The 12930-nt window shown below is 34.8% G+C and overlaps 1 protein-coding gene across 4 annotated transcripts in view; it reads left to right on the top strand.

The window, feature by feature from the left end:
- The window catches only part of SWT1 (SWT1 RNA endoribonuclease homolog), a 112011-nt gene that overhangs the window by 47100 nt on the left and 51981 nt on the right, over positions 1-12930 (top strand). For all 4 annotated transcript variants that reach the window (XM_040636279.1, XM_040636280.1, XM_008697028.2 and 1 more), the window contains 2 exons: positions 2309-2496; positions 6154-6285. In XM_040636279.1, the coding sequence (XP_040492213.1) occupies positions 2309-2496; positions 6154-6285 (320 nt within the window). The remainder of the gene's footprint in view (positions 1-2308; positions 2497-6153; positions 6286-12930) is intronic.

The raw sequence follows: 12930 nt of genomic DNA, 5'->3' as shown, positions 1-12930 counted from the left end.
ATATTTAGTTTTATTGTTGGAGAGAGATCATAACCCCATTCACAGTCAGATTACTGAAGGTCGAGTCCTGTTTATGAGTATCAGCTGTGTGACCTTGCACGAGTTATTTACCCTAAAACATGGATAATCTTAGTATCTGTTTCACAGGGCAGTTGTGAGGATTAAATGAGCTAATAGATACAAAGTTCTTAGAAAGTTCCTCTGCATATATGCATAAGAAATGCTCCATAAAATATTAACTATTATTACTGACAGTGTTGGAAGTTTTTTTTTTTTAATTAAACATGAAACTAACAACCCATGAGCTAACCTTTGAAATTATAGTGTTATCAACTGTTATCCACAAGGAAGCCTAGAGAAACAGAATGATTTTATTTAAGTTCACGAAGAAGTTACAGTAGAGCCAAGACAAAAACCCCCCAAGTTTTAAAAGTCATAGTTAAAGTTTTTTTTTTTTTCATTCTGTCAAGAGTTTTTTTTTCCACTTATGTTAATATTTTCCCCCAAGGTCATTTTTTTAAAAATTATTTGAATCAATAGTATAGCTCTCATACTCTGTACAGTATCTTTAATTATCAATATTTAAAATATGCTCAGATCTGTATTCTTAAATACTTGTCATTAGCCTGGTATTTAGTACACTAACTCCTTCCAACAACTACCAAACTTCTTCAAGAGCAATCTATAACCCTTGTTTCCATTTCTTCACTTCTTAATCCTTTATAAGTAGAATTCTACCTCCACACTCTATTAGGTGAATTAGGTTATCATTGATCAAATCCATGATCAAATCCACCCTTTCTCCTTCTTTTCTAGTTTCTCAGCCTTTCTCAGCACTTGATGTTGTCCACACTTTCCTTCCTGAAACTTAACCTCTTTTGGCTTCTCTTGCTGAATACTTCTGATTCTTCTCGTATCTTGTTGGTCTTTTTCTGCTTCCTTATTCCCTCCCTTCTTCCTTTGATTTGTCTACTCTTTTCTCTTCTCTTCTCTTCTCTTCTCTTCTCTTCTCTTCTCTTCTCTTCTCTTCTCTTCCCTTCCCTTCCCTTCCCTTCCCTTCCCTTCCCTTTCTTTCCTATTTTCTCTCCTAACAGTCTCATCTACCTCTGAGGTTTGTCTGCATGGGAATGGTTCCCAGCTGTATCTTTTAAGCTACAGATCTACATATCCAATTACCTGCTAGATATCTTTACCTAAATATCTTTTTATTATTCACAGTCGACATTCTAAACACAGACTTGTGGTCTGTTTCTCTTCTTTTCCATAACTGCCTTTCTTCTTGGCTTTACTACAGGTGGCCGTAAAATCCAGAAATGTAGATAAATATACATTAAATGGCTTACTGCTATTACATTATCATACATGATATGTTCAGTGCATTGCCTTCATCAGCAAGGCATAGTATGAAGTGCTGTTTAAGATTGCAATGAATGTGGCACATTTTAAAATAGCATTTTCAGTACTTCCTGCACCTGTATCTGAGATGTGATGCTTTTAAGTGTTGATGTGTTTGACTATTACCAAATAAAACTGTCTTTACATTCCTTTGGAGAAGTAAATCAAGGGGGTTTGATCTATTTTTTCCTTATGGACACTTTATATTTCTATTATTTGTGCCATTTTTTTTCTGGGCATCCAGATTAAAAAAATCGTAGGGTCTCCCTCATTCCTTATTTCTTGTGTACCTTTTTTTTTCTTTTTCTTTTTATTCTACTGCCTTTTCCTACCTAATTCAAGTTTTCAGAACTACTCTCCTGGATTACTTCAGTAGCCTTCTAGACAGTCTTCTTGCCTCTCATGTTCTGGTTTTCTTAGAGTACAGTTCTGGATCTATCACTTCCTACGTTAGAAACCTTTAGCGGTTTCTTCAATGGCAAAAGGTTTACATTCTATCTTGTTTCTTGTGTTTTTTTTTTAATAACCCTTTCAGTCTCATTCTTGTTAATGGATTGTAGGGTACTTAGAGGCTTGATTCCACATACTTATCATTGTATCCTAGGTGTTCTCTGTCTTGTTTAATACGACATGTGTAGAAGTGCCCAAACAGTATTCTTAAATTGATATTAGCATGTTAGTAAGAAAGGTCACTGTAGTAAATACATTGGAAATATTGTTTGATATAAATGGAAAAGGAAAAATTTTTTTTTTTTTTAGTTCTGATGCTTTTCTGGGAATATTCTGTACATAATCAAGGACAAAGAGTAATCAACGCTTCTTGGAAAGCTAGAACATTGTAAGCACAATTGGCATTAAATTTCTCTCACTAGTGAAGGACTAGCTGAAATTTGTGTAATTCTTATTTCCCCAGGTCAAGGCAAAACTTAGGCAAAATCCTTCAGAAACTACAGTGGGTAAAAAGCAAGAAGATATTTCTTTGATGAAGTCTAATAACCAAGAAATCACCATTTTCTCAGGTTCTCATCTTCCCCAGCCCAACAGACATCAAGAAATCTGGTCTATCCTAGAGAATGTTTGGATTACATTATGTCAAAACAGGTACTAATTTTCTAAGAATTTTTGAATTCTAGGCTTTTCCATCATTACTGTTATTCATTGAACAGTTAGTGTTTGGGTTGTGAGTTTAATGTATTAGATTATGTTACTGAGGGCCTTTTATCAAACTGGTGCCTTAGAAACAGTGATGCTTAAAAAAGGGTGCAAACAGATTTATCTCGAGTCTTTTAAAATTATATACGCCGAGGCTGTATGCCTAGAAATTCTGACTCAGTAGATCTGACGTGACACTGAGTGCATAAAAAACAATGTCTCCAGGTGATTCAGATGTGAAACCTTCATGAGAAGTATTTCCCATGTACGTTAAAACCAATGAAAGCCACCTAGATTGGCTAAACAAATTAGAACACAAAGCCTTAATAGAATTTAAAATAATCTAAGAAAAGGTCATTTTGGATTAGGGAAAATTCATGTAAGACTTTTTAAAAAGAAAGATAAAAACTCTTACGTAAAAGGAAGAAATGCTTTTATTCCTTTGATACACATGAAAGTACTACGTTCCTGGTAAAATGAAAAGATAGAGACTATTTGTGAGTAGTTCTTTAAATGCTGCTGGAGTAACTTAAAAAAATAATTTAAAGTACCTGATTTTAAAGTAGGCCAACCCTCCCTCCTGTACTTTTTCCCAAGCCCATAATCTTTCTATAATTTTATGTATAGTATATATTTATGGGTCATACTATATGCTTGTTAGTAAGATTTTGGTTCAAGGGTCAAGTTATTTTGGATTAAGATCATCTGTCCTAGCAGCAAGGGAATATGAGCATGCTTCTTAAACATCTATTCTCTATTACAACACTGTTGACTTAGGGCCCATTTTTAGCCCTTGGCTACAATTATAATTTCTTTCAAACAAATGTGTAGTTTGTCATACTAAAGAAATACCAATACCTAACATGTAAGCTAAAGAAAACAATACTTAAAAATTTGTGCTTTCATATAAAGCATTTGTATTTTCATATCTTTGTTTGTTTTGTCCAGTCCAGTATTTGAAATGTTTTGGCTAATCAGAAACTCTTGTTAGCAGAAGGTTACCACATATACTAGGCAGATATTATTATCAATTTCAAAATAAAATAGATTAAAGCCATTTCTAAGGTATTTTAGTCTTCATTTAGAAAATATTTGAATACTTTATTTATCTTAGAATTGACCTATAATATACATACATTTATGTTGGATGTTAGAGTTCTAGGTAATTTCTATATATTAAATAGACTTCGTAGTATTTCAATATATGAAAAATGCTTATATCACTTTATCAATGCATAGTTATTAAGGCCTACTTGATTGCTTCTCATACCTGATTGTATACCAGAGTCACTGTATAACTTCAATACATTCATGCTTGAGCATGTAGAGATGCTCATTTGAAGGTCTAGTAGGCCCTGTGTATTTTAGGTTTCAAAAAACTTTTTCTTTTAGGAAGGTGAAACTATACTTAGTAAACCATTGTATTTCTTCAGATTCCATAAGTTTTCCCTTTTGCAGCCTTGTCAAAATGCTTTACCCCTTTCATACATCACTCGTAGGAATGTGGAAAAAGTTTATGGTTCCTCAGCACGTTATTTTTTTTAAGCTCATTAAACATTAGCTGTTTTTAATCTTAAAACTTTTTTTTACAAAGCTTAGTGGGTTGGGGGAGTAAATTAACTATGATTTATCTTATTTTGACCTCTACTTAATAGAGAAGAAAAAATAGGGGAAAGAGAAGCAGAATAAGAATGATTCTCAAGGGTGTGCCACACTTTTATTTTATAAAACGTTCAAATCTTTCTCTAAATAAGCTGCCCCACTCACTACAAAATCTTTTTCTTCACGTAGTATCTTTGGATGAAACACATTCCTAATTTTAATAAGGTCCAATTTATCACTATTTTTCTTTATGGTTAGTATTTTTTCTGAAGTGTTGGAGGAATGAGGATACTTACCTAGTGTTTTTCATTCATGCATCCATTCACCCAACAAATGGGTATATTGAATTCCACCTGTATGTTAGAAGTGCCAGGCGCATTAGACAAACTATCTGCTCACCAAGAGGGGGGAAAGAGACAAAATAATGAGGTGTTAAAAAAAATAATCACGGTAACGATCAAGGATTATAATTGCAACACATTAAACATGTCATCACCATATGACCCAGCAATTCCACTCAGGTATATACCCAAAAGAACTGAACACAAGTGTTTCAACAAAAACATGTGCATGAACGTTCACAACTATTTACAATAGCCAAAGTGGAAACAATCCAATGTCCATCAGCAGATAAGTGGATATGTGAAATGTGGTGTCTCATAAAATGTGTGTATCCATAAAATGGAATGTGACTCAGCCGTAATGAAGTATCCGTACACACTATGGCATGAATGAATGTTGAAAACATGCTAAGTGAAGGAAGCCAGACACAAAAGGTCACATGACATATGATTCCACTTATATGAAATATCCACAATAGGTAAATCTGTAGAGATAGAAAACACACTGGTGGTTACCAGGAACTGTGGGGAGGGAGGAATGGTGAGTGACTGCTTAATGAATACAGGGTTTCTTTTTGGCGTGAGGAAGTGTTCTGTGACTAGATAGTCGTGATGGTTGCAGACATTGTGAATGTATCAAATGCCACTGAGTTGTACACTTCAAAATGTTAAAATGGTAGTTTTATGTTTATTTTACCACAATTATTTTAAAAAATGCTTTGGAAAGTACCGTGAAGTGAGAAACTTCCCTTGAATGCTACTACCTAAAGGTGTTATTATGTACACCCAGCCGTGTTTTAAGGCATGGTTATTTGTTTCCTAGGGCTGCCATACCAACTTACCACAAACTAGATGGTTTAAGATAACAGAGATTTATTCACTCACGGTTCTGGAGGCCGTAAAGTCTGAAATCCAGGTGTCTGTCTGCAGGGTTGGTTCTTTTGGGAGGTTCTGCAAAGATCCTATTTCAAATAAAGTCACATGCTGAGGTTCTGAACCAACACGAATTTCGGAGGCATACTATTCAACCCAGTACAGCATATGTGTTGATTGTTTTATATGGTGGTTGTTATGTTCTATAAATAAATTTTGTGTACCTGTATTTTTCTCTCTTATAGATGGCATGAGCATTATTTTAATAGGTCTTTGGTATTTCATCAGGTGGCTAATCACTATTTACTTAACACTTTTTACATCATTGAACATGTAGGTGGTGACTAATTGTTGACCAATTGCAAATTATTATGAATATGGGCTAGATTTCTAAAATTGGAATTACCGGAGTGAGGTGTATGAACATTTAAAACTTCCAGTTTCAGCAAACATGTAAATCTGATGTCTTTTTTTTCCCCTTCTCCTTACTGGAGTACTGTTAGTATTTATGTAATGATTTGAATGTAGATTAATAGTATTACTTCTGTGTCTTACGGTCTCTTGATAAGAAACATTATTCCCACAGCTTATACAGTATTACTTTAGATTAGACGCACATGGTTGTTGCCCTAGATCATTTTTCCCAAGTCACTGTCTCTTATTTCTAATTTAAATAAATCAGGATTATGAGAGAGGAGTTATAAGTATTACCTCATTTTATATATTGGAAATGCTTGAATTACAATAAATGTCCATGTATACCTATGAGTATCTTCTTTTTCTCTATTAGTGTGGATGTATTTCAAAGATTGGGCCCAAATGCAGCTTTGACTTCTTCAAAAATAGCATCATTTGAAGAAGCATTTGTATCTCTTCAAAAGTTAATGGCAGCTGTGAAGGATATTCTTGAAGGAATTCAGAGGTAAACACTAATTAATTTTAAAATTTCATTTATTACTTTTCTCTTTCTTCTAGGTTTACCAGCATTTTTGGAGGTTCTGGGAGCCTTCCAACGAGTTTTATGAACTAATGACTTTTAGACTTAACCTTTTTCCTCTCTCTTGCAAAGAATCCCTATTTGGAGTCTGGACTACTAGAATGTTTCTAGTTTTTTCCTTTCTAGAAAAAATATACCAGGTTGTAAGCTTCATAAGGAACTTTATTTTCATTATTGTGCAGCTCTAGCTCCCAAAACAGTGCCTGGCATATAATGGACACTTAGTAATTCCTTGTTGAATAAATATATGTTTAGGTAATTATCACTACTGCCCTTTAAAAACAAATATATGTTAATATTTGTTAACATGATTGATTTCCTCGAATACAGTCTCATAGGACCACAAACTGAAAAAGTTTGAGAAGCAGCATAGTCTTGTGATGCTTTGAGACTTCTACATGTGTGATTATTTTAAATATTTGTGGGCACATAGAAACCGTAGAGCCAGAAAGCTGTACAGTAGACCAGACAGCACCTTTATAGGTTGAAGTCAGATGTTTTCTTTTGTGGAGGGAAAGGAGAATACTAAACTTAATCTTGCAAGTTTTTGGATGCATACCAAAATTGCTTGACCTGAGTTAAATATGCAGCTTGCTCACAGAAGACTATTGTTCCTTATAAATTAAAAAGCAAAAACCAAAGAATCAAAATTGATTTGATTTGATTTGATTTTAGTATGTCCAAACTTTAAAAACTTGGATTTTCAAAACAACAGTTTTTAAGCTTTTTTTCCTTTCTCTTAAGGGTTTTTGGAAACTTCATCTCATTAATACACAAAGCCTTTGTACTCCTTTTTGGATCATTAGCTAAATGATTCTTAGAATAGCTCTTTGGTACTCTTAAGTTACTAATGAATTGAAGATGTGGCAGATCCCAAGACAAGTGAAATTTATCATCTCTAAGTGCAAATAATAAAGCAATACTAAATAAGAGTAGCTTTATGAGGGAGAAAATTCAGTTTTTTATTTTAGTTATGCAAAATCTATTTTCACATTCTAGGTTGCATTAAAGCCATTCTTTTTTTTTTTTAATTTTTCCTTTGAGGAATGCTTTGTTTATATTCCATATGCTTTGATATGTACAAATCTTTATTTTCTAAAATTTCTACAATTTCAGTTTGATTCCCTCTAGAATTAAAATGAGTGTTTTTAGTATTAAAGTTCCAAACGTAAGGGTGGTTTTACTCTTCATAATTATTAGATTTATTATACTATGATCAGGAAATTTTGTCTGCATCACTTCTTGGAAGCATTAAAGCCATTCTTAACACTCCCTTTTCTACAGAAAGTAGGGATAGCAATCAGTTACTCAACACATGTTCGTTGAGCAACAGTTATGCGTGGCATCATATTAGACTCTAGGGAACCGAAGATAAATTAGGTGCAATCTCTGACTGCAAAGAGCTTGTTTGTAGAAAGAGTGTAAACAGTCACATTACAACAGATAATTGCAATAGAGTTGTTAATATTTTAATAGGAACATATGCAGTGGAGGGAGGATGCGTTTGGCAATGGAGAAGGTTGGAGGGGACTGTCTTATAGGCCACTCAAAGCAGTTTCTGCTTTATCCCATAGGCTAGTATTTCACACGCTTAGGTCTGTTAATTATGTGCCTGGAAAGAAGTGTTTCTGATCCAAAAAGTTTTGCTTACTACACTATGCTCTTGGAAAATCACCCTATACCCATTTACATATTAATGGGCTTTATAAACCTTTTTAATTTTAGGAGCTGTAAACATATAGATGCCTGGGTCCCCCATGCCTGAGACTGATGCAGTTGGTCTAAGTGTGTACCTGGCTATCAGGATTTCAGAAATTTCTCTAGGTGGTTCTAATGTGTAGCGAAGGTTGAGAACCACTAGCCAACATTCTTAACCAGTGGTTCTCACCTGGAACTTGTTACAAATGCAAATTCTCAAACCCTGCGAGACCCTACGGAATCAGAAACTCTGGGGGTGGGCCCAGTAGTCTGTGTCCTCCAGGTGATTCCCTGCACATCATAGGCTGAGCACCACTGGTTTAAGTGATGCTCAGCCCTGGTGGCTGATTATAATCATCTGGGAGCTTTAAAGAAAGAACAATGTCCAGCCTGACTCTAAACCTACTAAACCTGCATTTCTGAATGTGGGACCTAGGTATAAGCATTTTTACCAACTCCCAGGTCGCTATCATGTCAAGCCAGAGTTGAGAAGTTACAGCATGTACTGCTACTAAGCTGTATTTAAAGAAATAAATATTTGAATTTTAAGGCTGATGGAATTTTCTTATTCTTTCCTCGAAGGACACAATACCTCCAGGAATAAGAAAATATTAGTGGCTCTGCTACTTTTTTGCATATTACGTGGGGCAATAAATTGTCTTGAGCCTCAGTATTCATTTATAAACCCAGGATAATAATACCTTTCCAGAGTTTTTCACAAAGTTATTGTGCTTTGAAAGTCAGGTATTGATATAACTAACCAAACCAGTGATTCTCCACTTACTTGTTGGGGGAACTTGTTAAAAATGCAGAGTTCCAGTTATAGTGAAATCACAATATCTGTAGGTATTTCATAGAGGGAGGGAAGTTGTATTTTTAACAAGCATTCCAGAGGATTTATATGCAGGTGTTGGGGGATCACAGTAAAGAAACGAATCCAACTTCCTGTAATAAATATATTAGAACCACTTTTGCCACCAGTAGAGGGCATTGTGAATAAAAAAGTTGCTCATTTCAGCATTCATTAATCTACAGGAAATTACTAAACTCACAGGTTTTTTCTTTTTTAAGCCCTTCAGACAATAGGCATTTAAATCTAAATGTAATAGAAGTTAATAATTATGATATTTTGTCAAGTGTGTATGTAGTCTTAAAATCTTTTAAGAAACAGTCATGTTAAATTCAGTTAAATTTTTTTTGGGTGGCTAACTATGGGTAGATTTTTAAATTTTTAAACATTGAAAAATACACTCAACTTTGTAGTGACTCCGTATCATTAGCATTTTCTGATACTTGTTAAAATGGAGTAGTTTCATTTGATTTTGAGATACATACCCACTGAATATAGCTCAACTCTATTTTATCATAGCATAACATGTATGACGTTACATTGGGAATCAATAACAAGGTGACTTGTTAACCCAATACTTCCATTAAAGAAGTGAGTGAAAATGTATTTATTAAACTAAGAGTTTGGGCTTTTAGTTCCAGATTTATCCCTTTGACTTTAGACTTGTTACTACCCCCTTTAAGCCAGTCTCTTTCCTTATGAAATGAGAATCCTGATGCCTTCTTCAGCAGAATAAATGAGAAAATGTATATGAAAATACTTTGTAATCTGCAACATAAGTGTTAGTCCTTGTTTTCTCCATAAAGCTGATATGTTAAATTTAAAAAGTGTGCTTCCATTTAAATAATGCTCTAAACACGGTTGTGATAAATCAGGGTAGAAAATGTTGGTGGAGCAGTTGTCTACACAGTTATACAATTGGGAGATTACCTGAGTTTGCGAAAATTGAAAAAGAGGTGGGAATATTGCTGATCCTTTCTTTCTTCCTGGGTGGGAGAGTGAACTTAATTTATTTGCTATTAGTTTAGAAATTGCTTTGCTCTTTCTCATCTCTCCTTTTTTGTGTATATAGGAGTAATCTGAGCACTTTTGTTAATGGCCTCTTTATCTAAACACTAGAGAACCAGAGTCAGTACTCTTTCCATGTAGACAAAAGTGCATTAAGTTTTTGTTTTTTTGTTTTAGGTTTGTACTTTCTAGTCTCATTTTATACTTTAGTAAACAAGATCGGGTTACTCTTAAGATCACAAAAATCTTTTGCTTAGTAATTAAAGATTACAAAGTTTCATTTGGAGTGAAAAATTAATTGGGAAGTCATTTGGCAAATTCTAAAGAGAAGTTCTACTTGTACAGTAATAAAAATTGTTACATATCTGTGTGCTTCTCTACAAAGAGAAGCATCTCTGGCATCTCTACAAAGTTAAATAAACAGGTCATATAATCCAACGGCAAAGCATACTGTAAATGTGTGTGTGCAGCTTTGACTTGAAAGCTAATACTCAAAACAACAATGAAAATGCTTTAAGGATGTTTTTGTGTCTGTGAAGTAGATGATGAGCTGCCTGGTTTGGAAGCAGGGAGCAAAGTGGAGAGTGAACATAGGAATTGCACTCTGCCTAGATTTTATAATCATGTTTGTGTGTTTCATCTTTGTAAAACAAGCTTGAAATTATTTTGAAAAAAACAGAAAAATGGTAGCGTTTTGAATCCAAAAATAAAAGTAGATCATGCCTAAATATGCATATTCATTTTAACATTTGATTTAACATATAAAACTGTGCTTCTGTGTTAATTTAATGAACTCTAGATTTCTCACTCAGGTAGCTTTAGATGAAGGTTGAAGTAATGAATGTTTTCTTAGTTTCATATTTAGAATCATATGCAGAGGTGGGAGAGGGGGATGTAAGTTGCTTGTTGAGTAGGTTCCTTGTAAGTAACTTGCCACATTTTAGAGGGGGGATGTTTTTATATGAAAGGGTATCTCTTTTTTTTTTTTTTTTAAAGATTTTATTTATTTATTTGACAGAGATAGAGACAGCCAGCGAGAGAGGGAACACAAGCAGGGGGAGTGGGAGAGGAAGAAGCAGGCTCATAGCAGAGGAGCCTGATGTGGGGCTCGATCCCACAACGCCGGGATCACGCCCTGAGCCAAAGGCAGACGCTTAACCGCTGTGCCACCCAGGCGCCCCTGAAAGGGTATCTCTTGTTTAGGTAACACTTTCTTTCTAGCTGTCATATTTGGTTTGGTTGAAGATTGAGTGCTAACTGATGCATTGGGCTTGGTCATATTCTGGATGGGCTTCATGCCGCATCAGAATATGATTTTGAAAAGTGAGACTTGTGCTTGGATTTAGGAAAGGAAGATGATTCATTTTTATCATCTTCAAATGCTTTAATGTTCAAAACTTTAGTAACCTCTGTTAGCATCCTGTGGCTTTGATTTGAAATACTTTGTAGAGCTGTTTTTCTAAAGCACAGTAATAGTCATGAAGTTTGGGATTTTGTGTATGTGTCATTTACATGTATTTTTATCTTATTAAGTCTTATTATCTTATTAAGGAATCTTCCCATTACTCTCTTGTGGATGTTAACATAAGAGCAAAACAGGTACTGATATAACCATACATGATTCCTGTGAAAAGGAATCCTATAATCACGGCAGCTTTTCAGATGTGGTAATGACTTAGTCACTTCAAAGAAGTGGAGTTTGCATTTGCGAGAATATTTTATTAACTTCATAGTGTATGTTTTGGTAGCCGACCTCTTGAGGTGTTTTAGAAAGGTTATTTAGAAAAGTTCATACTTCAGTTGACACAAAGACAACACTTTTTCGGCTGTTTTACAGATCAAACTAATCGCTGAAACAGAAGTTTCTATTAGAGACATGTATAGATTATAAAAACATAAACAAGTGACTTTTCAACATCTCAGCTCATTGCAGGATGCAAGTAGTTCAGCCATTGGTAAAAATTGTCCTTATCTACAGTGGAGGGGTTTGTTCATGCTTAGGTCTGACCTACTTTCTTTGAGGCTTGGCCTTTCTACCCTTAGATATTTGGACTGTACCTCACCTCCCCCCCAGAGTTCGCACAACTCCCCAGACATCGCTGCACCTCTATCAGACTCTTCGCATGCCCCTCATCCTGTCCAACACCAAGTGTATCAGTTGCTATGATGAACAAGAGAAAAGAATACAACCTATTAATTAAAAATGAAAGCACTTATTTGCTTCACCATGCCATCATTTTGTACACAACTTTCTTATAATTTATTTCGTAATCAGCTCCCTGAGATTTTGAACACCTTTAAGGCAGAAACTTTACCTACATTTCTTTGTCTTACTTTTGTATACCTAGATCTATGCCCACATCACAACTACACATAATAGATGGAGAAAAGTATCAAATGAGTTTTTTATAGTCTTTCTGGTGGAGGGAAACTTCTTTAGGGCTAAATACTACTAATAATACTACATTATGACATTAAATGAATAGGTAATGTCAAGGTTTTAAAAGTGATAGAGAGGAATGCAAGCTAAGGAAGGTAAAGAATAAAATCAGGAAGAAGAACAACTGGAAGAAGAGATTAAGGAGATTTAAAAAAGGTATTTATGTCTAGCACAAATGATGGCGCCGTCAATAATTTGCCCAAATGGCTGGTGGGGTCACATGTTATCCTTGATTGCTTACTCCTGGTCTCTCTATATCAACTTTACAAATTAGGATTAGTAGAAGGAAAGATGGGATCTATTGGAAGGGATTGAAATTCAAGGAATATAAGCAGGTATTTCTTTATATAAGACATATGTAATGGGGGCGCCCGGGTGGCTCGGTCAGTTAAACATGGGACTCTTGATTTTGGCTTAGGTCAAGATTGCAGGGTCGTGAGATTGAGACCAGGTTGGGCACTATGCTGGGTGTGGAGCCTGCTTTAGATTTTCTCTCTAACCTCTCCCTCTGCCCCTCCCCATGCATGCTCTCTCAAAAATAAAAAATAAAAAAACCAAACAAACAGTTATTTAA

Source organism: Ursus maritimus, unplaced genomic scaffold (genome assembly GCF_017311325.1).
Source record: "Ursus maritimus isolate PB19 unplaced genomic scaffold, ASM1731132v1 scaffold_2, whole genome shotgun sequence".
Taxonomy (NCBI): domain Eukaryota; kingdom Metazoa; phylum Chordata; class Mammalia; order Carnivora; family Ursidae; genus Ursus; species Ursus maritimus.
Note: the sequence above shows the minus strand (reverse complement) of the source record. Positions and strands in the feature narration are given on the sequence as shown.